Genomic DNA, 24,987 nt, shown 5'->3' with positions numbered 1-24,987 from the left:
ATCTGCAATAGTGTTCCCTTGACGTGTTTAAAGTACAGTCAAAACTTCTCTTTCCAATATTTTCAGCCATGTAGCTGCATTAAAATGGTTCTATGACTGACTACAAAATTGTGGGAAGGAAAAAAAACACACAACAAAATGTCTGTAATGCCTGATGTTCCAAAGCATCATTGTTCACGTTCACATTTCATCCTTAGTGAATAATGTGTAGGGATAGTTAAACAAATTCAGATTTTTGTGGGTGAAATAAAATTTCAACACTTGTAACATTTGCCTTTCCTGTGAAAAAAACAGAAATGAAAATTCAAATAATTTTACTGAAAGCCAAACATTTTCTACAAAAAGTTTTAATTTTTGTTACGACTTTTTCATTGCAACAACAGGCATTTTCAACTTAGAATTTTGTATTCTTGTTTGGCAAGCCATTTTTATTGAAAAAAATGTTTAGATGAAAAAAAAAAATCAGCTAGCTGTATTAATAAAGCAATATTTAAATTTTCCAATCTTGGTTTTAAGGAAGGAAGAACTGTGTTAATTTATTATTGCTACAAATAATAATGATGATGATGATGACGACGACGACAAGCAATACTTATAACATGTCTTTCATCCAAAGATGAAGATCAAGCTTTGCAAGATAATAAAATTGTGGATTCTGTTCATGTTGCACACTAGTTATTTAACAGTACACAGAAACCATATGCAACAGTTCAGCATTGCAAGTGAAAAGTAATACTGTATCTAACTGAATCAAGGGGGACACTTAGATAATCTAAATATACTTCCTGCTGCCTTGCAGTTCTGGCTGGCTGGCTTGTGAATGGGAAGCTTGTTGCCTCAGGAAGGCTTGCAGGTTTCCATCCTGATCTGATTAACAATCAAGTAGATATTAGGCACTGAGCTCTGGAAATTGAAATGATAAAGAGTTGCCAAGATAGCCAGTTAAATCCTCCAGCCTTGTATTTAATACAGTGGAGTCATACAGATTGGAGAACATGGAAAGCATTCTGTTAGCCCCTGAAAACTCGGTGACAATCCCCAGTGAAAATGGCTCTTTCCTTTATTCATCTCTCTGAAGCTCTTGCATCCACTTTACATCTGTTGCACTATAATTTCCACTTTTTTTGTAGGCTGCCTCAAATGCCATGAAATTGTCTAGGTTTTAAAGCCAATGAGGAAAGTGCTGAGACTCCTTGAGCAACAAGCAGAGTTTTTGTTTCTCACTAGCAGCACAAGAGCAGCTGTGTTTAAGTCACTGTTGGGTCAGTTGCTGTAAAGATGTGTAGCTAGATGGTAATATTTTGTGACACAGATCATGTAGTGATCACAGTTTTATACGGAGAGATGTTCTTGTAAACAAGTTCAAGGCTCAATAAAACAGTGAGTGCTAAAAGATGCATTAGACACCAGGTTAAAAAGCATCTGCTATCAGCTGCTAAGGACTTGGGTCTATGAAAAAAAGACCAAGATTAATTCGATTTTACATTAAACAGTCATTGTAGAATCACTTTTGAAAGTAGGAGAGAGGTAGGCTTTCCATCCCACTTTGTCCTCCAGTTGAGTGCTCTAACCTAGAGAACCACACTCCCCATTGTGAGCTCTCTCTCTCTTTCCATTTCCTCCCAAATAGTTTTCTGCACAGTGGCACAGCTTCAGTAGGGTGGGTGGAAAGACCCAATTCAGAATAGACTGTAACCTGGTGGTTAGCATACTGTCCTTTGAGCTCGGAAAGGGAAACTTAAAGATATTCAAGTAGGAAAGAGAAATGAATTAGTCTTCTACATCTTGGACAAGTGCTCTCAGCCCTGGGTTTTACACACATGGAGACCTGTTGGCCTTGCCACCACCCCCTTCTCCTCTCACCACTTGAAGGACAATATCAGATGCCACTTCATCTTGTTGGAAACCCAGTCCTGCTGGTGCATGTTAGGTATGTCCTGTCAAAGCTGAGCAGAAGTTTCAGATGTGGAGGGAATATCAAAGTCACAAACAGCAGCGGAGTCAGGGATTGGCAGCAGCCGAGTAGGCTTTTTAGAACTGTAGTTGTGGGTTTACACATCTAAAGTCTGTGCAAGTCCTACTTTATGTGCCTGAGTGCTTTTGGGAAAATTATGGGATGGACAAAAACAGTGGAGACCAACTAAGTGAGCTACCTGACTTAGGGCCTGATTTTGCAAAGTGGTGGCAGCCATCGGTTTCCCAGTGGGATTCTAGGCCACTCAGCAGTTCACGTTTGAGCTGTATGGCAGTATCATCTCACGTAAAATATCAGCAGGAAAAGATGTAAGGAAACAGCCATGGGCTTCTATGGTAAAATTATCCTGTTTTTTCATATTGCATTTACTGCAGATTTTAATCTATTATGTGCACATGATACTCATCTGCTCTTTGAGAATTTAGATTAAACTAGATGCACCCTGGTTTAAAAGACCCAAATTCACCTCTATCAGGTGCAGAATTGACAGAAATAAACTGTTTGGGATCCCTTGGAATCTGCAGATTTTAGCTGGATGACAGCCACACTGGAAGGGCCAAAGTAAAGGCATTAAAAATGCCGCTAATCTTGTGCTTATGAACTCCCTGACAGCTATAAACTGTTCTAAACAGCAGAGCTCCAAGAGGGATCCTATAATATATAACATTAGACTAAACAGCAGTGTAATTGTTTGACAAGAACCAGAAGGCAGTGGAAAACTAAAGGAGCTATGAGTGTGCTGAAATTCTGTCCAGGGTTAAGACTGTGGATATAGAGCTGCTATAACTGAAACAGATCACTGCTCTCTTTTCCTTTTTGCTATTGTCAGGTTTGTCATTGCCAGATATTGCTGCTGGGAGAAGTCACTCTCTTGCTCCCCATATACTTGCTGTTCTTTGCTTTGAAATTAGAGGAACATGAAAAGGAATAAGCTGTCTAGGCTAACCTGAATACAGCCTGACACTGATAATCATCACAGAATTTATCTGCCGCTCAGTGCCTTCATGCCAAGAGAATGAGGTTTCTGCGGCGCTTGTTCTACGTCTGATCTGTATTTCATGTAATTTGCTGGCGTTATGATTTCCTTGATTCCCTTGTCAGAATGGCTTTCAGAAGTGCTTTTAAAATCAGTGACCACTACAGACAACACCATTATCACAGCATTAGGAGAAGCAGCTCTGTGAGAGGCTGTTCTTCTGCAAAGGCACCTGAATTTGCCATAGAAACTTTTCTTTGTTTATTCTCTTAGTCTCTCTTTAATGTATATCTCTCCCTTCCTCTAGATCATGTTTTGGAATTTTACTGTGGTTACTACCTTGTCTAAATTCCATGAGAAATCCTGGGTCAATGTAATCAATAGGAGTTTAGGCACAGAAACCAAAGAAACCAGTAAACAATGTAACAATACATTATTTATCCCTGAACAAGCGGACACAAACTTTGTTCACCCACAGGGCACATCATCTGAGACAAACAAAGGGACAGGTCTGGCTAATGAGGAATGAAGAATCCCAGTCAACTAGCTGTTTCCAAACTTATTTATCAATAAGTTGGTCAAGTTTCTAGAGAAATCAGCCTGAATCATTTGTATTGCAAAAATCTGTGCTCCATGAATCACAGACATTGGGCTCACTAAGGACAACATCATTTACTTTAGTGAGTAGCATAAGGTGTGCGTGTGTGGGGCATCACCCCTGTGAGAGGATGTGTCAGAATTGTCGATGCATATCATAAGGCATTAGATGTTAGAGTCCCTTCCCAAAGCCATAAAGATGTGACAGCATCCTCTTTTGGCCAGGTATTTGCCTCTAATGAAATGCTGGTGAGTTTTGCTGAACTGCCACAAATGAAAATGGTATGGAACTGGATCAGTGAAAGCCCTTTTTCAATCTTCTCTAGTGAGTATAACTACAAATTGTATTTTGTAGCTTTATCTCTTTAGAGATGAGTGACAGAGGCTGGGTTTTCTCATTACATCAGTTTAACAAAGTAGCAAATTTTTGTTCCACACTTAGGATGCTGCAATAATTTAACACTAGACTGGACAAAGCATCTGACAGGTTGCTCTAAAGAACAATCTGACTCTGGCTGGCTGACAAAATGGAATGACTGTGTGAAGGCCCTTTCTGTTTCTAATAACTTCTATATTCATTGGTGTTCAAGAAAGTACATCAAGAGACTCTCCTTCTTAACTAACTACCATTATTTATATAGTATTTGTTTGCTCATGTGGACTTAGCTACGTGATCTAGAAGCCTTTGATACACCTGGAAATGGTATTCATCCCCCAGTGTAATATAATAAGCAGTAGTTTTCCAGCACCCAAAATGTAGATGAATGCTACTTGCAGATTAACAACCCTCAAACCGTTCACCTACTCAGAATACAGTACATAAAGTCCAGGAACACATTTTGGCTGCGTCCAGATGAGCACAGACCTTTGTCTCCCCAAGGACAAGTAGCAGCAGCACACCTTGTGCTACTGCTACTTGTCCTTGGGAAATGCCCATTCCACATGCACTTTGGCATGTGGCAGGTTACCCGGGGGGGGGGGGGGGGGAGGGAGATAGGGGAGGCTGGGGCAAGCAACTGTTCTGGCCTCAGCAGCCTTACTTGGGATCCTGGGGGCCTCCCGGGGCTGCAGCCATGTCAGGAAGCTTGGCTGGTAGCCAGCCAGCTGGCCAGGCTTCAGTTTTGGGTGGCATGCACTGCCACCACAAAATGTTGACCTGCTTTTTTTTTGGCGTGGGTTTTTTTGACCTTGGGATCTCTTCAGGCGATCCTGGTTCAACCCCCACCTGCCCCACACTGCAAGATAGCAGCACAGAGAATGCCTGCACATGTGGCGAGGGGCACCACACATGGGTCTGCGGCACCACATATTGCACATCTCCGCTCATCTGGACATGACCTTTGTGTTCAGAGTCATTTAGTATTTGGAACTGAATGCAGACTTCTTATTTGGCCTATCCAAAGGCCTTTCCATCCACTTATCAGACTAGGTTTAAGAGTACAGGGAGAACCAAGACTGTTTTATGGCCCCATCTATGCCAGGAATGTTTGTGAGAGTATGTAACATGTTTACATGTGGAGCAGTAATGGTGTTTATTTTAAGCTAGAGCAGTCATTTTAATACAGTCCTTGCTCAGGTGAGATTGTAAAAGCTGCCATATCAGGGCAGAAGACGGAAACAGTATGGCTTAGAGAATAGGCACTGGACTGACACTCAAGACCTGAGTTCAACCACTGGCTCTGCTACCACCTGGCAAGTCCTTGTCCCCCATGCCTTAGTGTCCCCATCTGGGAACAGGAGATAAGGATACTGATCTTCTTTGAGATGTACCAGTGAAAACCTGCATGTAAGGTAAAGGCCAGTGTGACTCAACAAAGTTGCTATGGCACCCTGGAGTGCCTTGAGATCCTTTCAAAGGTAGTGCAGGGTGCTATGCAATATAGCAAGGTTAGGTGTACAAATAGTAGGGCTGTGCGAAATTTCATTGGCTGTTTTGTTTTGACACTTTTGACTCATTTCGAGCTTGAAACAGTGAAATTGAAACTAAAGGAAGGGCTTCAAAACAGCCTCGAAACAAAACAAGGGCAGTCAAAACATTTTGAAACATTTCGAGTTTCAAAGCAGCCAGCCAGGTGGTGGGACACGGGGGAACCAGGGCTGCGATTGGGCTGGGGAAGGGAAATCAGCCTGGCTCATTTCCCTAGCCTGATCGCAGTGCTGGGGAGGGGAACTGAGCCGGGCTGAGTTCTCTTCCCCAACCTGATCGAAATGTTGAAACAGCGTCAAAACAGTGAAACTGTTTTGACGAAATGGAATGGAACAGTGTTTTCCAAACGAAACAAAACTCGAAATGAAACACTGTTCCATCGAAACGGATGTCAAAGCGGAATGCTGCTGTTTCACACAGCCCTATTAATTAGCTACTGCACCCTAATACCAGTGCATGTGAAGATGGTGATGCTTTACTGCACAGCTAATTAGTCTACTCTGCAGTAAAGTGCACTTGTAGATGTACCCAGTGGGAGTTTGAATTAGGAATTGGTGAGAACACAGAGATTAATGGATCCATTATTCATTTGACAAATTGGTGGCTACAAAATACTTTTCAGTCTGCAGTTTCTCTATCTTTGACTTTGTCAGTCTTGTTAGAACTATCCTGAAGAAAGTATTCCTTCTTGAAATATAATTGAAATATAATTTCAGCCTGTGGTTTGATCTATGAGACCCTCAAGAAAGGCAAGATGAAGTTTCAGCCTTGCTTCACTAGAGGTAAAAGATAAAAAGCCTAGTGCTCATACAAATTTTAACAGAAACCACTGAAAGGATAGTCTAAAATCCTCCAGTTCCACCACATTTTCTGACATCTTTTCCTTTTTAATCATTACAAAATGAACTCAAGGTATCATTGTGGCACTGTTCTGTACTAGATAAAAGACATACATCCTACAGAATATTGTAATTGTAATTAATGACTGTACTGAACCAGTCTGCTGTAATCCAAACAATTTGTACGCACTTAATGTGTTTCATTAGAGAAAGGATCTAGGAGGCTAGCAAAATTACCCGATTTCTAATGCAGTATGAGTGTTTTCACACAGAACTCGGCCTTCAGACTTTAAGGAATATTTCCCACACCCTTGTGCAAACATTTGGACTTGAAAAGGCATCCAAGTAGTTTGACTTTTGCAGCATCGTAAAGGCATTTCAATCTGTTCTTCAGTTTGCTCAAAATGCGCAACTCTGATGCTGTTAGAACAGTGTTCTTTGTCTTTGATCCCTCATCAGTGAGTCTCCAGACTTGCATTTTAAAGTTTCTTGCCAATAACTTTGGACATTTGTGGATCTTTTTTCCCCCCAAGAGAATCTTGAAACCATGTTAAAACAGCTGCTAGTAGATGAGGGGATAGTGATGGAAGGCACTTAGCAGATAACCGCTATTATGTAAGTTTCCGGGGTCCTGTCTAGGGGAGTATGGATCAGCCTTTCTGGCCACTCCGTATCACAAGTCTTTCCGCAGTCCTGACAGCTGGGTTCTGCATGAGCACAGACTATGTCTTGGCATCTCACTGTTTTCTTTTAAGAATCACTTGACAGGAAAGCTTGCCTCTCAATATTTTTTCTAGCTTTTGCCATTCTGTTCATTCAGACTTTACTGGAATATTTTTTCTGGACAGTGTTTTCTGTATGATTCATACATCCCCTCCCCTCTGTTTATTTATGGCCATACGTATATATGTGTATTTAGGAAATAGTGCTGTTAATCTAATTCTCAGAATCCTTTTTGGAAACTCTTCCTGGTCATCATATCAAGAAAGGGCAGAAAGCCCTGCTTTGCAAAACCTTTATTTGATAATCTCTCAGAATTATTTTCATTACCATGTCTGAGAAATACTCGGTCCTTAACACCCAAAGGAATTTGGCAGGATCTTCAGGTAGAGAAGCAGTGCAAACAGATGAACTGACCTTAGCAACAAGGAACAAAGAGCAGAGAGATGTAGAGATGGGCTGCATCCACACAAGTATTGAGGCATCCTGTGCCCCAGCCAGTGACTCCCTGTACCTCAAGATGGGCAAGCAGGCAGCCTTGGGCTGGCTGCTCCCCTGTCTCTGCATGCCTCAGTGCAGGGATGGTGCACCGTCTCCACTTGCCACCCCCCAGCTGGGTGCAAATTTTGCTCCCACACTGTAAATTAGCAGTGCCATGCACAGTTTAATGTGCAACATGTGTGGTTTGCGGCACCACAAATTACATGTGCCTGCACTTCTGGCCATGGAAATATTCACATAACTGTCTCAGAACAGATTTTTCCCAAAAGATTGTCAGTGTTCAGTGAATCTAGGAGTTACTGTCACTGAGATCTACTTTTTCAGCCTCTCTTTAATACTACAGTGCTTGGGAGAAACTTAGAGCTGAATATTTGCTTAATATATTTATTGTAATGTGTTGCATGTGCCAATTTGATCTAAGTGCCTGGGAAATAAAAATAAATTCAGCATTTAAAAATAGACCAGTGAAACATTATAAGATGTTTCAAACACAGTTAACTCAGCAGCATCACAGTTTGCTCCTTCTATTGAGGTTTATGATCCATTTCCTTTTCAAACTCAGATTCTGTGTATCAGCAGAACCAGATGGGGAGAGAGTTCCAGAATTGAGGACCCCCAAATGAAGATCTTTTCCCAGAAGCTGCCTCTTTTTTAAATCTAGGATTTAAAAAAATCTTACCTTAGTACATAATTGCCTTTTTATCACACAAGAGGAATGTCTACATGAGACGCTGACTGCACAGTAGCCTGATGCTACTGCGCGGTAGCGTCACATGGCAAAAATCATGCTGATATGCTGTGGTGCAGTAGTATTAGGCTACTGTGCAGTAGCATCACTTCAGAGGCATCTGCCAGTGCTACTGCGCAGTAACTCCGCTTACTGCACATTTATTTAGTGCTTGCTTCTGCAAGTACTAAATAAATGTGCAGTAGCCACTGCACACTAGTGTGTCGTGTAGACACAACCAAGGCGAAGAAGCCAGAATTCAAACATATTATGACTTTATAAGTTGAAAGCAGCAACTTCAATTGTCTTGGAAAGTGATTTGGAAGTAGAGAGATCAGTTGAGGTCTCCACAAAGGAAAAACTTTAAACAACTGGATCACTGCTCATTGTTCTTCCAAAATGGTTCGAGGTAGTAGCCTTCTGGAGTAGCTCTGCAAGATGGTCCCTAGCCTAGTCTGAAGATAACAATGCCAGCAGGTCACTCATTGTTTAGCAGAAAAGGGTTGTAAAACTTCTCAGTAGCCACAAATGGAGAAGAGCCTGCTTTGGTTTGCCACCAGGTGCAAATAAGAAAAAAGACCCCTACTTGGACATTCTCAAGCAATAAGGGAGCTGACAAGTGCCTTGTGTTTTCAGGTTGTATAATGAGCAGCAAGCACCTTCTGCGTATTCATGGAGTCAAACTAACATCTGCCATTTCAGCTAGCCTGCAAGCAGTGCCCTAAGTCTTGTCTGGGCTGTGCTTCAGTCAGCTAAACCCTCATCCAGATGCTAATGTCTGTCAGGCACTGGGTATTTAGTTTGGCTGTGCTGAGGAAAACATTTGGAGGTTTGCTGTATAGGAGAGAGCACAGCAGAAGCGCGCGTGCGTGTGTGTGCGCATGTGTACGAGTGTGCGCGCACGCACGCACACACTAAGCTAATATTCATGGACTAGAAACACATCATGTAAGACATTTTAAATAATTGTTGACACAAGCAGATTTATCTGAGGAATGTTGTAACAAGAAAATGACAGATGCTCATTGTGCCACTTACAAACATTAATTAGCATTGATATAATGTTCAAACACTAAATTAACACAATTCCTGGAGGGGATGATGTTTTGGAGCCTTAAGATTCAACGTGTCCTACATGAAATCAGTATTATTTTATGAAATTTCTTTTGAAGAAGAACCTTCATGCTAGGTAGATTATTAGGCCTTTGGGAATATAGATATATAACCATTCAGAAAGAAGCAGCTAGAAGAGTCCAAGTCCCTACTCTTGTAAACACCCCAAAATGACATTTCTTTCATACACTACTTACTTTACATCATCTGCACTTGGGGAAACAGAAGTGCAAAGAGGTCAAGTTACCTGCCCAAGAACCAAAGGGGACACGACCATGGCAGAGCTGAGATTAGAACTCCAGAGCTCCTTGTATCCCTCCTACTAGACAATAATAATGAGATGAATAAGCTGTGGAGCTTGTTTCCTTCTCAAAGACAATTAGAATATGGCTTAGATTAAATATTGTGACTTTTGCTAATTATCTGGTTTCTGACTGATTGTAGGGGTGTTGTTGGACTGAATGGTTGGGTTTTAAACCTATGTGGAAAGGTAATAGTAACATTTTAGAAGGAGAGAGAGAAAGGAGCAAAGTAGACTAAAATAATACCTTTTACATGGGGTGGCAGACACGCCTATGTAACACTAGAAGTGTCCTATACCAGTGTTCAGCTCTGTACTGCACTTCTATAGGAAAACTAATGCAATAGTTGTAACATTCAAGGGATGAAAGTATTAAGAAAAATAACAGAGCAGATGGTCATGGCACAGCCTGAGGGAAGCAATGTCCTTTGCTAATCTTTACAAAACCCCTAGAAATATGGTAATTTATTTGACCATTGTTGCTGCCAATTCCCTCCCCACCTCCAAAGAGATTGTGATGGTGTCTTCTCTCTCCATTTGGCAACATACATTTGTTTCTGTTACTAGCTAAATTTATTGAGCTTCGATTAACTGTTCTCTTTAGCATATTTTCTCAGTGTAAATATCTTGACAACAGAGGGCCATTATTTTTCTAATGACATTTTCTGTTTTGTTAGATGAAATCATTGTAGGACATTTTGCACCTTGACCTGGAATGCATAATGTGTTTGTTGGAGATGCTGGGGGCAGAAAATTGTTTATCTTGCAGAACAAAGAAAAAGGAGGAGAGGTTATGTCAAAGGTGGAAGAATCCAATTGTTTGGAGACCAAATTCTGATCTTGCTAAGCCACCTGAAGTCAGTAACTACTTTGATTTTACACTTGCAAAAATAACTCCAAACTCTGACCTTGTTAGTCAGAGCTCTGCTCAAAACTTTATCTACTCCAGATTTTTATTGAAGGAGCAATACAAATGCTTTTCTGGGGAATAAAACAAAAGATCTAAATACAAACAAAATCATATTAACTATGTTATTGCATAACTTGTGACTGTCAAAGGAAAAATTCAGTTTTCTATATGACCTCATAAAACACTGTAGTTAATACAGGGAATTTCCCAGGAGTTTAGCCTTCAAGGTTGGAGGAGTGTTGACAGGGGGATTAGCCCATGTTTTGCTTTGTCTTGATTTGTTACTCTATCCTAACAAACATCATGTTCAACCAATGTGGACATAAATTATTCTTACACTGACAGTACAAAGCCAATCTGAGCAGTCAGTACGGACACTCAAGGATTCCCAGCCCCATAACACAACCTGCTTGCATGCATCATGCTGTATTCTAGCTCAGACCAAGACCAAGGAATAGTAACAGACTTTCCTCCCTCTCTACAAGAAGCTACCAGTACTTTGCTCAAATAGCTTAGGGGGATTTTATTTTTACTGATTTAACTAGAAATTCCTTATATCGTCTATAGCCTGTCTTATTTTATGAAACCCGGAACCAAGAGACACAGATATAAGTATTATATATGCATATAATAACACATCAGATAAACACTCACAGGACCACAGTGCCAAGCAGAGGCAGGCCCTATTTATCAGCCTGTTGTACTTAAGGGTATGTTTCTATTGCCCAAGGCAGTACAATATATCCCTGACCTAGCTCACATACTGAAAGCAGTATATCCATATTAGCACAGAGTTCTGCTAACTCAGGCACTGTATTGTAGACATACCGTAAAAAGCTCCCCACATCATAGTATCGATAAGATGAGTGCTCAAGCAAAATCATACTAGAAACTCTGGTGATATTTTAATGTGGCTTCTACAGGCAAATTAATCAGTATTAATTATGTATACGATACTAATGCCCAGAGCTTCACAGTGTGTATTGCAGAATGAGCCCAGAATAGAAATGGTCTCTGCCCAAAGAGGGGTCCATTCCCACTCTAGGCCATATCTCCCACTTCTATCACCTACAGTACCCTGAGCTAGCCTATATGCCAATCTACTGTGCACTTTTCAACCGATTTACTTTCCTTCCTCACTTTCTAGAGCCTAGAAGGAGAAGGTATGTTCACAAGATTTAAGGCTCTTATCTTTGGAATGCTGACTGTAGGCAATTGCCTTTTTTTCTTTTGGCTTTGCTGAATTTTGGGTATGTGAAATCTCTTCTATCTAGCAGAAATGTCAGTAACATATATTCATAACTTGTAATGTGTCTTCATGGTATGGTCTTGAGCTAGCAGAGAAGCTCAGGCATTCTAGAGAAACAGTATACGAAGAGAAACGTAGACACTACAGACTCCAACTTGTGACTCCCCTGTGCCCTCTCCTCAGACCTGGGTGGTTTAATGTTAAACAAGATGCGGATGATGCTGGAATGTGACCTAGAGTGTTTTGCATGCAGCGTCAAGGGCAGTTAGCGACAAATGTATTGTTGATGGGTAACATTACATACTTCATCATGCATTTATATCTGCTTCCTGGCTTCCCATGTTTGTAAAACTCTCTGTTTTACAAACATGGTGATGAGCCAGGAAAATATGAGTCCTGAAGGAAGGAACAGGGAACATTGGATTTTGCAACATTTTCTTTATATGGTCCATCTTATATTTTACTTTGGGTGCTCACCTAGCTATGGCAGCACTCCTTAGTAGGATGTAGGATTATGGAGGAATTTACCATACAGAATCAACCAGTGGTCCAGCTAGGTCATGATTCTTTTGTTTTTTGACAGCAGCCACCAGCCACAGCCTAGTGCTTCAAAGGAAGATGCAAGAAGCCACATAATTAACAAGTGTCCAACAACCTGCCTATGGGGAAATTTTCTCTCCGGTTTTTCCTCAGTTTCTTCCTAGGTTCCTAGTTATTTGCAGAGGCCTTGGAAACATTATAGTTTACTTATACCTCTTACACATTTTTATAGTCTTGGTACATTATCTGTCAGCAACCTTCCACTATTAGTGAGAGGTCTTTCTTTAATGATTAAGTTACAATACTAGGGGACCTGGCATAAAATGAGAATGACTTTAAGCAAATGAATCACCCATTGTGTCAGTGAAAGTGAACCCACATTCACTAAAACTAAATGTGTCGACTCCTTTTATGGTTTTGAATTGCTGTCTGACCTTTTTCAGGTCACAAACTTTCTGAAGCCAGGGGCTTAAGTTATGTCAAGAATGGACTTGTTCTTTTCTGCCTCAGTATGCCTGTCTATATGTATAATGCTTTATTCATGTATGTATCTATGAGATTCACATATAGTCTCAAATGAAAGATGGGAGGGGACGGTAAAATATAATAATAATCTAAAGTTCAAAGCTTTTCTACCGAAAAAGTGTTTTGCTTATTTTCCGTACAGCTTATGCCACAGTTACTAGTCCCTAAAGCAAAAAGGGGCTGCTTTCTGCAGTGGATGGTTATAAAGTTGGCATTTTCATGGACATACTAATCCCAACAGCAGGTCTTGGATAGTCAGAGTATGTTTAAACTAATTTCACTGGGCAAAATTATGTTATGATTTTTATGTATATTTTTCATTTTTTTACCAGATATATGCTAATTCCTTAAGAGCAAAGGCTGGCAGTTCCTGTGTTACTGGGAAGAACTTGTTTGGAATAAGATGACACTTATTTCATTGACATTTTTTTTAAATCAGAATTGTCAGCAATGTTAAAATTGGAATGATTTTTATTGAAGTGAGTCAGTAGCTGTTTGAAAGCCCAAATTAATGCATATGCCAAATCCTCAGCTGGCGTGAATCACTGTAGTTCCACTGACTTCTGTTAAGCTATGTTAACTGATACCAGCTGAAGTTCTGGCCCAATTAGCATGAGTTCTGTATGTCTACATGCTTGTCTAGTGCCTGGCCCATCTTCCTTTCCAAGATCATCACTTTTGGGGCTTGACAGGAGGGTTCAGTGAAACAATAAGTTTTTCCTCCAGCTAGCCCTGAAGAATCAGGATGGAATGAACTTTATCATTCTCAGTCTCATATATGATCAGCAACATCCTCACCTATATTTTGACCACAAAACCTTTATTATGGATGACGATAATGATGATGAAGAGGAGGCAGCCAGAACCCAGCTCAACTTTTTGATTACAGATGAAGTGTGCGGCAAAAGTAGACCTTACAGAAAAATAATCTTTTGACATGTAAATGGAGAAAAATAGCTGCAGAATCACAGAGCAGGAAGAAATATAAGATATTATTTTTATAGTCATAATTTTTACTCCAATGATCATTTAATAGCGTGTACAGCCATCAGCTGCAGCACAGACAAGAGTACAGTAATGTAACACCTGGAACCATTAGGATCAGCTGTTTTCCCCACTCTAGTAAATTGAGAACATTTCCTGATGACTTCCTTATCTGACTGCTGCTCCTGACTCACCATGTTAATTGCTAGAGGGAATTTTTTGTTCTCATTTCCCACCTTTATTTATTTTCTATTTTTACCTGTCAGCAAAATGTGCCCTCTCCCTCGGGGCTCCACAGGGACTTGCTCTGTGTTGCACCTTACAAATTCTGTAACTTCTTCTGAGCAACGCTTTCCAGGAGGGGTCTTTAGGCAAGAAAAATATCCCAGTGCTCTGTACCACAAGGGCCATTGCAAGTGGTATGTGGAGCAGTACCATCTGTCCCAGGAAGCAGGAAAATGCTTTATTGGAAATGCTGTTTGAACTCAAGGGTCAACTGGTTTATTCCCTTAGTACAGAAGCACAGAACAAATGGGGAAAAACCCCTGCCTCAATAAGCTATGGCAAACATAGCACAAGGTTATATAAACTGATGGTAGTTCTCAGGCGAACTGCAGTTATCACAAAGATGTATGATATTATGTCATTAAACTCTGACTGTTCACCACAGTCCCATTCCCTCATTCCACGAGAGCTCGTTAAAAGGGCACACCAAGTCTCAGCTCTACCTCGGTGCTGCCCTAAGCAAAAGGGCCATGGAGAGGCAAACTCCTTTCACTATGGTAAATTATCCTAATTTTCACTTAAACTAAGACACTTTTACCATGCCAGAATGATGTCAAATGGCCTCAGGATAATTGAGAATCAGGCTACAAGCATCATTTTCTTTAACTTTAATTTCAGTTGAATTCAATTCTAGAAAAAGAGACATTTCAGATAGCATCTGAGCTTGCAAGTGTGATCATTATGGAAGACGTGTTATCATGAATGTCTGATGTTACTTGTCAAGCTAGCAATCAGAAATGTAATTAGAACCAATGGAAAATTTTCTAACAAAATGTTTATTTGTTTGAAAACTCAATTCTGTTGAAAGTGAAGCTTCCAGTGGGAACATACTGATTACAACGTTTTGCATTGTTTAAAAAAAAACAAAAAACAAAAAAATGGGCAGGAAATGGATTCCAACAAGGTAAAAACATTCTGCTTCAGCACTTCTGAAATGCAACATTTTGGTTTGAAATGACTTTTTTTTATTTTTTCCATATATATATTACAGAGGTTTTAGAATTTTGAAAGCAAACAAAAGCATTTTGATTTTATCAACATGAAAATAATCTGAATGATCTGAAATGAAATGTTGTTTTTGGCACTACTTTGAAAATTCTTTTGTTTTCCTGATGATTTGGAGGAAGACAGATTTCAAGATCATAGAATTTCCTCTGTTCTCATTTAGCTTTCACTGTAATATAGGCTAGTATCATTTTCACTTCTCTAAATTTGGCTAGAGGTATAATGTAGGACCAGTTCAGAGTCTCTGTCACTGGGTACTCTCAGTACTATGTTATAGTTTTCAGTGGCTGCATCTATACAAGATGTTGACTGCACAGTTACTACTGCGCAGTCATTTAGTACTTGCATACACAGGTACGAATGACCGCACAGTAACCAGAGTTACTGCCTAGTAGCATGCCTGAATGGCTTTTTGGTGATGCTGACTGCACGGTAGCTCACTACTACTGCGCAATAGCATTGTGTCACGATTTGTGCCACAGGACACTACTGTGCAGTAGCAATGAGTTACTGTGCAGTCAGCATCTCATGTAGATGCAGCCACTGTGTCCTTGTCCTTCAGTATGTTCTTGCTAATTTATCTCCTGATTATTTCTGTTTATTATATTCCCATATTAGCATGATTCAGGGGTGTACTTGGTAGCTGTGTTGGTCTGAGACAAAAAGACATACAAAGAACTAGAACTCTTGGTTCCAAAATGATATCTTTTATTAGACCAACTGGAAAATGGCAAGAAAATTGTCCCTTTCTGCAAGCTTTCAAGATCAAAGTCCCTTCGTCAGGCTCTGGGAAAAGTGTAGATGGTACAAGATGGTAAAAAGTCCCCATAGGTAGGAAATAAACTTCATTTTTGCACAGAGAGAGCTGAAGATGGAAGTCTGTCCCTCTGGGTCCATGAGAGTTTATTTCAAAGAGCTACTCAAAACAGCTCACATTCCTGCGGCGGGCGCAAACCTGGTCAGAGAAAATTATTTTAAAAATTCAACCAAAGAGAACCACAAAGGTATTTTTCAACAGCTTTTCTTTGGTTATGCTCTTGATACTACCCTTGATTCACTCTGGCTGGGAACAGATGTTGCATTTGTCTCAGGACCAGTAATGCCTGTGCTTGTTCTGGAACAGATAGGTCACAGGGTTGGCATACACACACATCACACTTCCAATCAGGGGTTTAGCAAGAGGACACTTTTCTGACATTAATTCAATGATGTAGTCCTGGGACAACCATTCAGACATACTTTGTGATGTTCTGAAGAAAACTATTAGCACTTCATATCCCATGAACCTTTTTAGAGTTTGCCCCAAGACAACACACATGAGTGCATAAACATTTGCACTTTAATTTGGGAGAAAATTGTTTCTTGTAGGACAAATGCAACATTTGTTTGTAGCCTCTGTGACTATTAGCCAAGTACTTCTCTTCCCTGTGGTTCAGTTTCTCTGTTTGATATTTATCACCATTGTGCTGCTATGACATTTTTTGTGATGGTACAAAGCCCAAGCAAACAAACTTCCATGACTGTAGCACCATAAATGTCCAAAATTGTGCCTATGAAAAGTTTAGTAATAATTTTAGGCTGTCTTTTTGCAGAGGACGTTCGTTTGTTCAGGGCAGGAAAGCATGGGTAGAAGCTCCTACTGCTTCCGGGTCCTGATCCTGTGTGCTCTGGAGACTTCGGGGTTCCCCATTTGCAGTTGTCTCATAGGATCAGGCCTCTGAACCCCTGGGAGTGGCAGGGGCTCAACCCTGCAAGACAGTGGGCAACATCCATGCCACACAATGAAACAGATCAACTGTGCCAGGACACATCCCGGAATGGATTAATCTGTGCTAAGAACAACATCTGTTTATAGCCTCAGTGACAATTCCTTACTTTTGTAAAATAATTTGAGATGCCTGGATGAAACACCCAACAGCAAAAACTGGTATTCTTCTACACTCCCTGTTCAACCGAATGAGGTGTATTTCATAGTGAAGAAATACATCCTTGAACTCAATTCGCTTGTTTCTGTAGGAAAAATCTGAAGTCAAACCATCACTGCTCCATCTTAGCAATATGTCATGAGATAAGGAGATACTTTCTGCAGCTACCAGCTAAGGGTTAGTTTCTAATTTTCCAACTAGCACTGAGATGCTCTATAAACCATTAAGTTGTGTTCAGATACAGTTTCTCTTTAAATCACTTGTTGCAGTCACTGAGCAGAAAAACAGAAAAGCAAATATTTCAATTACCATGCAGGCATTAGCATCTTTCCCTCTTTTCCTTATATGCAGATTATTCCATAACTGACCTCTGCAAGGCTTCTGGTACACTCATCAGAAACAGCTGGTACTGGTCACTTATCAGTGTCAGAATACTGGGCAAGTCTAATACCAAGTCTGATCATTTATGGCAGTTCCTATACTCTCATGCTGCTCAGGCTGGTGCAGGTCTATTTTTCATGTAGTCATCTCTAGCTGTGGAGCAGTCTTCTAAGAGCTATCATAGCTGCAGGATCCCTTGAGACTTTAAAAAGGAAATTGAAAATGTTCTCATTTGCAAATGCTTACAGTTAGTGAAGCCCATGGCTGATTTATTAAAGGAGAATTTAATACAGTTTCATGAGCAGAGCTATCAAACACTTTGCATTAAAAGACACTTTTTAAAATTCCTGTGTTTTATCATGAAGAGATCAGGAAGAAATTGCCTGAAAAGATCAAGAAGAAATTGTCTTGCATCACCCAATAGAGTATTTAATTTACTCCCTATCAATTTACTTGGTAGAGTTAGCATGGGAACTTTCCTTGATATTGTGGGTATGTGCCTTTGATATTGGAGTAGCTTTACAGTCCATGTGCCCATATATTGACACCATTTTTCAATGCCATCAAATCCAAAGCAAGAAAGTTAAAGAAACATTTACAATGAAGCCTTATGACTAAAGCACTGGACTGGAAATGGAGAGACTGGGTTCTTTCCCTGGCTCTGTTACTTACTTACCTTTAGTCTGTGGGCAAGTCACTCTTCCTCAGTTTCTCCTTCCATAAACCAGGGATAACAATCCTGGCCTAGCTTTGTAAAAAGTGCTTTGAGAGCCACGAATTAACCATTTAGAAAAGCTGTTCTTACTAACAGTACTAACCAATAGTGCTGTGCGAAATTCCAGTGGCTGTTTCATTTTGATGCTATTTCGACTTGTTCCGAGCTTGAAACAGCGAAATTGAAATGAAACAAAGGGCTTTGAAACAGCCTGAAAATGAAGTGAGGGCAGTTGAAGTGTTTTAAGAGTTTCAAAACGTTTCAAGTTTTGAAGCTGAAGTTGGGCTTACCTTCAGGGAAACAGAAAGTAAGGAGAGAGAGGGGGGAAGGACTGCTCTCATTATTGACTATGTAGCTGGCCAGTGACTGTGATTCTTCCCTGAGGTCCCTTCCAATCCCAGTGCTCGGGGGAGGGACAGAAAACCAGCATAAAAGGCAGCATTGTTTGAGCTGGCCTACTTTCTGCCTTGGAGTCTAACAGTTACTGAGCTATCTTCTAGCAGCTCAGGAGCGTTAGACAACAAAGGCTACTACTACCATTGATTTGATTTCCTACTTGCGAGCTTACCAAGTGGAATTCCACAATACCTTTTGCCTTCTTCTAGACCCTTTTATTTTATTATTATATTCATTGATTTATTATTTTCAATTTCATAATTATATTGGGTATTGTGCTATAGAATTTATATAGGAAGGCAGATGCATATATTTTTATTTCTATACATTTATATCTTTTAGCATATTACGTTACAGAATTTATATAGGAATGCAGATACATTTATATATTTTTATAAAAACAAGACACTATGAAACACACCATGAGGCGTGATAGAAAGGCAGTTGGCAAGCCTTCAGGGAGGGGCAGAAGAGGGGATAGAGGGAGAGGTGTAAATTCCACCCCCCCCCCCCCCCCAAACTGTGGCACAGTCTCTTTCCTACAACTAGCAGGGATGAGGTTTCCAGAAGTGGCAAGGAGAGGGGAGCAGTGACAGTACCACTGCCTGTGCCTGAGTCTGCATTCCCTCCAAGAACACCTGCCATAACCTCCTCACCCCACCACCACTATGACAACAAGCAGCAGCAACAGCACTAGCATGACTGTCTCCTCCACCCCCATTTCACTTGCATGCTGAGGCTTCCAGTGCCAGAGGAGGAGCTGGATCTGGATCTGAATCTGTATCTGAGTGCCATAGCAAGGGAAATTCTGGGGAAGGAAGGGGAAATCAGCTGAGTTTGTGCTCCACACCCCTCAAGTTTCCCTTAGAGCCAGGTCTCCTTCCCCAGAAGGCACTTCAAAGGAGGCTGAGGTAGAGGTTGCAGAGGCAAGCAGCTCAGCTGAGTCCAGTCCTGCTGCTGTGCCCCTGCCTGCTGAGGAGGGGGAAATTGCAGCATCCACACATGCACCCGTACCCCAGAAGTGAGCAGGTAGTGTGGTCTGGGATCTTTCTGAGCTGGCAGATGATCCCACATATACTATCTGCCTGCACTGCTGAGCCAAAACCAGCTGGGGCAAGGGAACAAAACACATGAGTACCACGGGGATGTTGATGCATCTCTGCAAGCCCTTGCTCCTCCTCAGCCTGGTACCAGTGCGAGCGTGCCCAAAGGGAAGTCCCCTTCTCGCTCCAAAGCCCCTGTCCCCACAAAGCAGAGGCAGGCCACCCTGGAACAGTGGGGGAAAGGTGGACAGAAAGGGGGGCGTGTTGCAAGAGCGAGTGAGATCATTGGGGAGATGCTTGCTGTCAATGGCCAGCCTTTTTCCTTAGTTGAGTGACCAGGGTTCAGGCGGCTCATGGTGCTCGTGGCCCCATCCTACCAAGTGCCCGCATGCACCACCTTCAGCAGGACGGTGGTGCCCTCCCTGTATGAGACATGCAGGGAGTACTTGAGGGAGGAGCTGTGCAAGGCAGGTCCGTAGGTAGCCTTATGCTTCACCTCCAACATCTGGAGCAGCTGGGGTGGAGATCATGCCTTCCTCTCCGTCACAGGGCACTGGTGTGACCAGTCAGGCCATCGGTGGGCTCTCCTTCAAGCCGAGGTGATGAATGAGTCCCACACAGCAACAGAGATCATGGGGGCCATGAACCACTTGGTGCCTATGAACTGCACTTCATCAGCCTCCTAGGTACAGAAAGTCATGGACTCAATATAGACAGTGGAATTCTGACACACTACACCCTGCTGGACATCTGACTCCCCAAGTACCGCTCCACTTTTACCTGCGCTGCTACATCCCCCTTCTCCCGCAACCCCAGCCTGTCCCTCACCCTCTGATGCCTCCATTTCCTTTTTCACTGACTGGCTTTCTTGCCTGCATTACATGCCAGGCCAGCCTCTGGCTTCTTTACTATTCCTTCCATCCAGGAACAACACACACACACACACACACACACACACACACACACACCCACCCCCCCAACTGCAGGTTCTTCCTTAGCCTTACAAAGGGTTTTTCAACCCAAAGCTTCTTAAGGTATATTTCTGTAACTATTCAGTTGGTCTGCTAAAAGATACCAGTTTAGATTGACCCAAAGGAAAGGACCTTGTCTGCCAGTGCCATGTCCTTAGACCAACACCCCTAGCACATGATCGGAAGGATGTAGGGCCCTGGGCACATCTAAGCCTTAGGGCTGGGCCTGGCAGGGAGACGTCCCTGGCAGCTGCTGGAGCAGAAGCTCTTGCAGGAGAGAAAAGAAAGGGTTTGTCCCAGTTTGGCTGCCTGAGATGCTGCTGGTGCTACTGTGCTGCTCACTAAATTATTATTTTACCTGCTGTCATTTAAAGTGGTAGGCTGAGCTGAGGCTGTAGGAGAGGAGGAGACCTCATTGGGGCCCACTGCCATGTCGTGTAGAGGTCGCAGCGCCAGTGAGGGTGTGCCTTAACACACACGCTGGAGAAGAAGCTTGTTCAGGAATGGAAAGAAATGCTCTGTCAGTTTGGCTGCCTGAGATGGTGCTGGTGCTACTGTGCTAGTGCTCACTATTTTTTTTATTTTACCTGTTGTCATTTAAAGTGGTTGATCAAGCTGAGGCTGTAGGGGAGGAAGATGCCTCATTGGGGCACACTGCCGTGTCATGTAGAGGCCGCAGCACCAATAAGGGTGCACCTTAAAACACACACACACACACACACACACACACACACACACACACACACACACGTCACGAGTTTTGCTTGTCAGCAGCCTGAGGTGCAGTTTCCCAGAAACCCCTGCACCTATCTCCTTGAAAGTTGGCAGGCTTCATGGCCTCAGCAGGGGCTACCCTCCCTGCAAGTTTAATCTGAATCAGGCAAGAAATGACATTGCTATAAGCAGTTTCATGCTCCCCCATTATAGCCTACGGGCAAAATATTGAAACAGCACTGAAACAGCGAAAGAGCTTCAATGAAACAAAACGGAGCAGTGGTTTTGAAATGAAACAAAACTCAAAACGAAACACTGTCTCGTTGAAATGGAAGTTGAAATGAAACAATGCTGTTTTGCACAGCCCTACTACCCAAGCAAAGACTAGAATGTGATCCAGCCCAAACTTGAAGTGTGGTGTCATGGAGGATGCATTGCTTCATCTATGGGTATAGATCTTTTTGTGTTTGAATTTGGCGTCCTTGGCCATGTCAATACATTGCGTGTTTTGGGCAGGTACTAGGTAAGTTCTTTTGATGCAGATATGTGATGCATGGATGCCAGAAGGCTGAGGATCAGAAGACACATTTTTCATTATGGTTTTGCTATTTACCTAACTGTGACACCGGACAGGGCATGTTGCAGTTCCTTGCCTCAGTTTCTTCAAAATACAATCAAAATAATGATATTTTTCTCTGTAAAGCACTTGGAAATCTATGGCACAAAGAGGTGGTGTCTTGTTGTTATGATCATTAATCCAAAATGGAAATGGGAGTGAGAGTTGAACTTAAGATGCTGTCATGCGCACAGCCTCTCTGCTATAGAGGTACTGAAAGACAGTCAGTTTCCCAGTCTTTTGGCCCATTCTCCAGGTTGCAGGTGGAAATGTGTCTGGACAAGATTTGAGTGAAATGAAAGTGAAAGGGAGCAGGGCTAAGGAGGCCAAAGAGGCACAAACAGATGCAAATGCTTTAGATAAAAGTGCTAAAAAGCCCCACTGAAGTGCCCAATCTATAGATGCTGGTTGAACTAATGCACTGCCTCTTCTAGTAAAGCATGTTCCCCCCCCTCCATTGTTCAGCAGCCGACATGAATAAGAAATGATTAGCTAGCATGCATCAATGTAAATAGCCATTAATTTGAAATAAAAAAAAAAAAATCAGCTTCTTAGCTTGCCTATCTTCTATGTAGCCATGACAGCCTTCATCACTGGAAAAAGATGGAACATGGTGTCTGTGTGGCTAAAGAACAGGATTAGCAGTCAGAGATGTGAATTAACTTAGAGGCTATACCCACTATTGTGTTCTGTGACTTTGGACAAGACTCTGTATTGAGCTGTGTCTTGGCTTCCCCGTCTGTAAAACAAAGATATTGAATCTCCTGCCCTGGAGATTCTGAGGCTTCATTCATTCCATATTTTCAAAGTGCTCTGAGTTCCTTGGATGAAAGGCAACCATAGAAAAGCAAAGCATTATTTCTACTTTTAAAATGGGAGAAACAGATTGGATAAAATATGCTGTGATTTTATTTGTAGAACACCTGGAGTGGTCTCTGTAACTCATGGGTAATCTCTTTCCTTCCTCTTTCAGGTACTATGCCATCTGTTGCCAGCCTCTGGTTTACAGGAATAAGATGACGCCAATACGCATTGCTGTAATGCTTGGAGGGTGCTGGGTAATCCCGACATTTATTTCTTTTCTCCCCATAATGCAAGGCTGGAATAGCATTGGCATAATAGACTTGGTGAGTAGTAAGTGGAATTCCAATTGCTTGGTGGGAAGAGTATTCTGTGATTGCATCCAGGATGTGCAGTTTTGCTTTTTTTCCCCCATACCAGAAAGGGATGCAAGCAAAAACAGAGTTTTAGTGACAAACACAAGGTCATCTCTTTAGAGGAGCTGCTGAATGTCTGGAGATGGGGCTTCTGTTTTAAAGGCCAGTAGGCATTCTGGCCAAGGAAGAAGAGCAGACTTTGGGTCAAAACTAGGAAAAGAGAAATCTGTATTTCAAGATCTGTAGACTGAATCTGCAAGGTGCTGACTCCCACTTAACCACTTATTACACTGGGAGTCCAGTTGCATGTACTCTGTACAGGGAGCATATTGCACAGACCATGTTGTCTATAGATCAGATTGTTGTGTGAGTCCTTTAACTCATCAGGACTACACATTTGCTTAAGTTGAATGCCCTTCAGCGTTCTGTTGTGTCCCTCTGATTGTTAGGGGAAATAAGCTTCCTATGAATTGATCTTGCACACATAGAATTTAACTTTTTCCAGGGGGGGGGGTCATGTACCATGATTACGACTAACTCCCGACAGTAGCCGTATCTACACGAGACACTGACTGTGCAATTGCCCAATAGTACTGCACAGTAGCATTGTGTGGCATCAACTAGGATGCAACACTACTGTGCAGCAGCATCACAAAAAAGCCATTCATCAGCACTACTGCACAATAACTTAGATTACTGCACAGTCATTTAGTATGTGTTTATACAAGTACTAAATGACTGCACTGTAATAATTGTGCAGTCAGTGTTTCGTGAAGATGCATCAGAGAAAGTCACAGAAAGAGAAAGTCTGATGTCTTCATTTGCAGGTTAACATCTCACTGGCCAACATTTTCTAATGTGCTTAGTGATTTTGAGTGTCTGAATTGTGACACTAAAAAGGGGGTTGATTTTCAGAGGGCAAATATTCAGTACTTAAAAATGTCTCTAGTTGAACACGCAAACATTGGACTTTACAACACCCCACTCTCTTTTGAAGATCTTGGCCATAAGATCTAAACTGACACATGGTACAGTTAGAACTTGATGGATGAGTCTTGCTCCTTTAGGAACAACATATATGGAGGTCTGAGATGTGAATTGGAAACCCTGGGTGGCCTGAGGGCACACACACGAGTCCAGGCAGGGCAGTTGCTTCTTCTCCTTTTTGCCAAACACTGAAGCACTCCAAGTTTCAATGTAGCCCTTATTGGGTTAGGGCAAAATCTCCCTCATATTCTGGGCTATTTAAATTATGCAGTCAGTCTTTATACCATTCCCTGTAATTTTATTTTCAGAATCTCTTTTGTAGGGCATGGAGGCAAGAGCTGTAAATCCCTGCCTGTCCTACCAATGTGTAGATGATAGAATTAACAGCAGTAAGAAAAATGATGAAGTGTAAAAATGCCCTATTTAAAGAGAACCTGGGGTAGCATCCTACAAGCCAAATCTCAGAACAAATCAAGTTTCAAACCCTGAGAGGAGATATTAATATTTTGGGGCTCTTGTTTGGCACCAGGTGCTATCTGTCTGGCATATGGACCAGGCGATAAAGCCATCATTACCAACAGATGGGCATCTTTAGATGATACATTTTGTAAGAAACGAGGACCACTTTAGGTTATGCATTTTTTAAAGAAATAATTTTTCCATCCATTGATTTTTTCCATTGATTTTTCTGCCTGAATCATTTTTAGAAAAAGCTTAATTTTATTTCTGTGTATTGACTCTTTAAATGCCAGAGCAAAGTGCTTGCTGTAATTGTGTCCCTGTGTAACTGTATCTTCCTTGACAATGCACAGTACATCAAAGAAATAGGGTTATAGTGATGGGGCTTAGGCATGACTATGGAAAACACCTCATGTCTACCTATTTTGAAAACATTCAAACAGCATCTT

General features: G+C 41.6%; 1 protein-coding gene across 1 annotated transcript in view; it reads left to right on the top strand.

Moving 5' to 3' along the window:
* HTR4 (5-hydroxytryptamine receptor 4) overlaps positions 1-24,987 on the top strand; it is a 258,458-nt gene that overhangs the window by 130,041 nt on the left and 103,430 nt on the right. The window contains exon 5 of the mRNA XM_019478656.2: positions 22,909-23,062. Coding sequence (XP_019334201.1) covers positions 22,909-23,062 — 154 coding nt within the window. The remainder of the gene's footprint in view (positions 1-22,908; positions 23,063-24,987) is intronic.

The sequence above is a fragment of the Alligator mississippiensis genome, chromosome 9 (assembly GCF_030867095.1).
Source record: "Alligator mississippiensis isolate rAllMis1 chromosome 9, rAllMis1, whole genome shotgun sequence".
Lineage (NCBI taxonomy): Eukaryota > Metazoa > Chordata > Crocodylia > Alligatoridae > Alligator > Alligator mississippiensis.
Note: the sequence above shows the minus strand (reverse complement) of the source record. Positions and strands in the feature narration are given on the sequence as shown.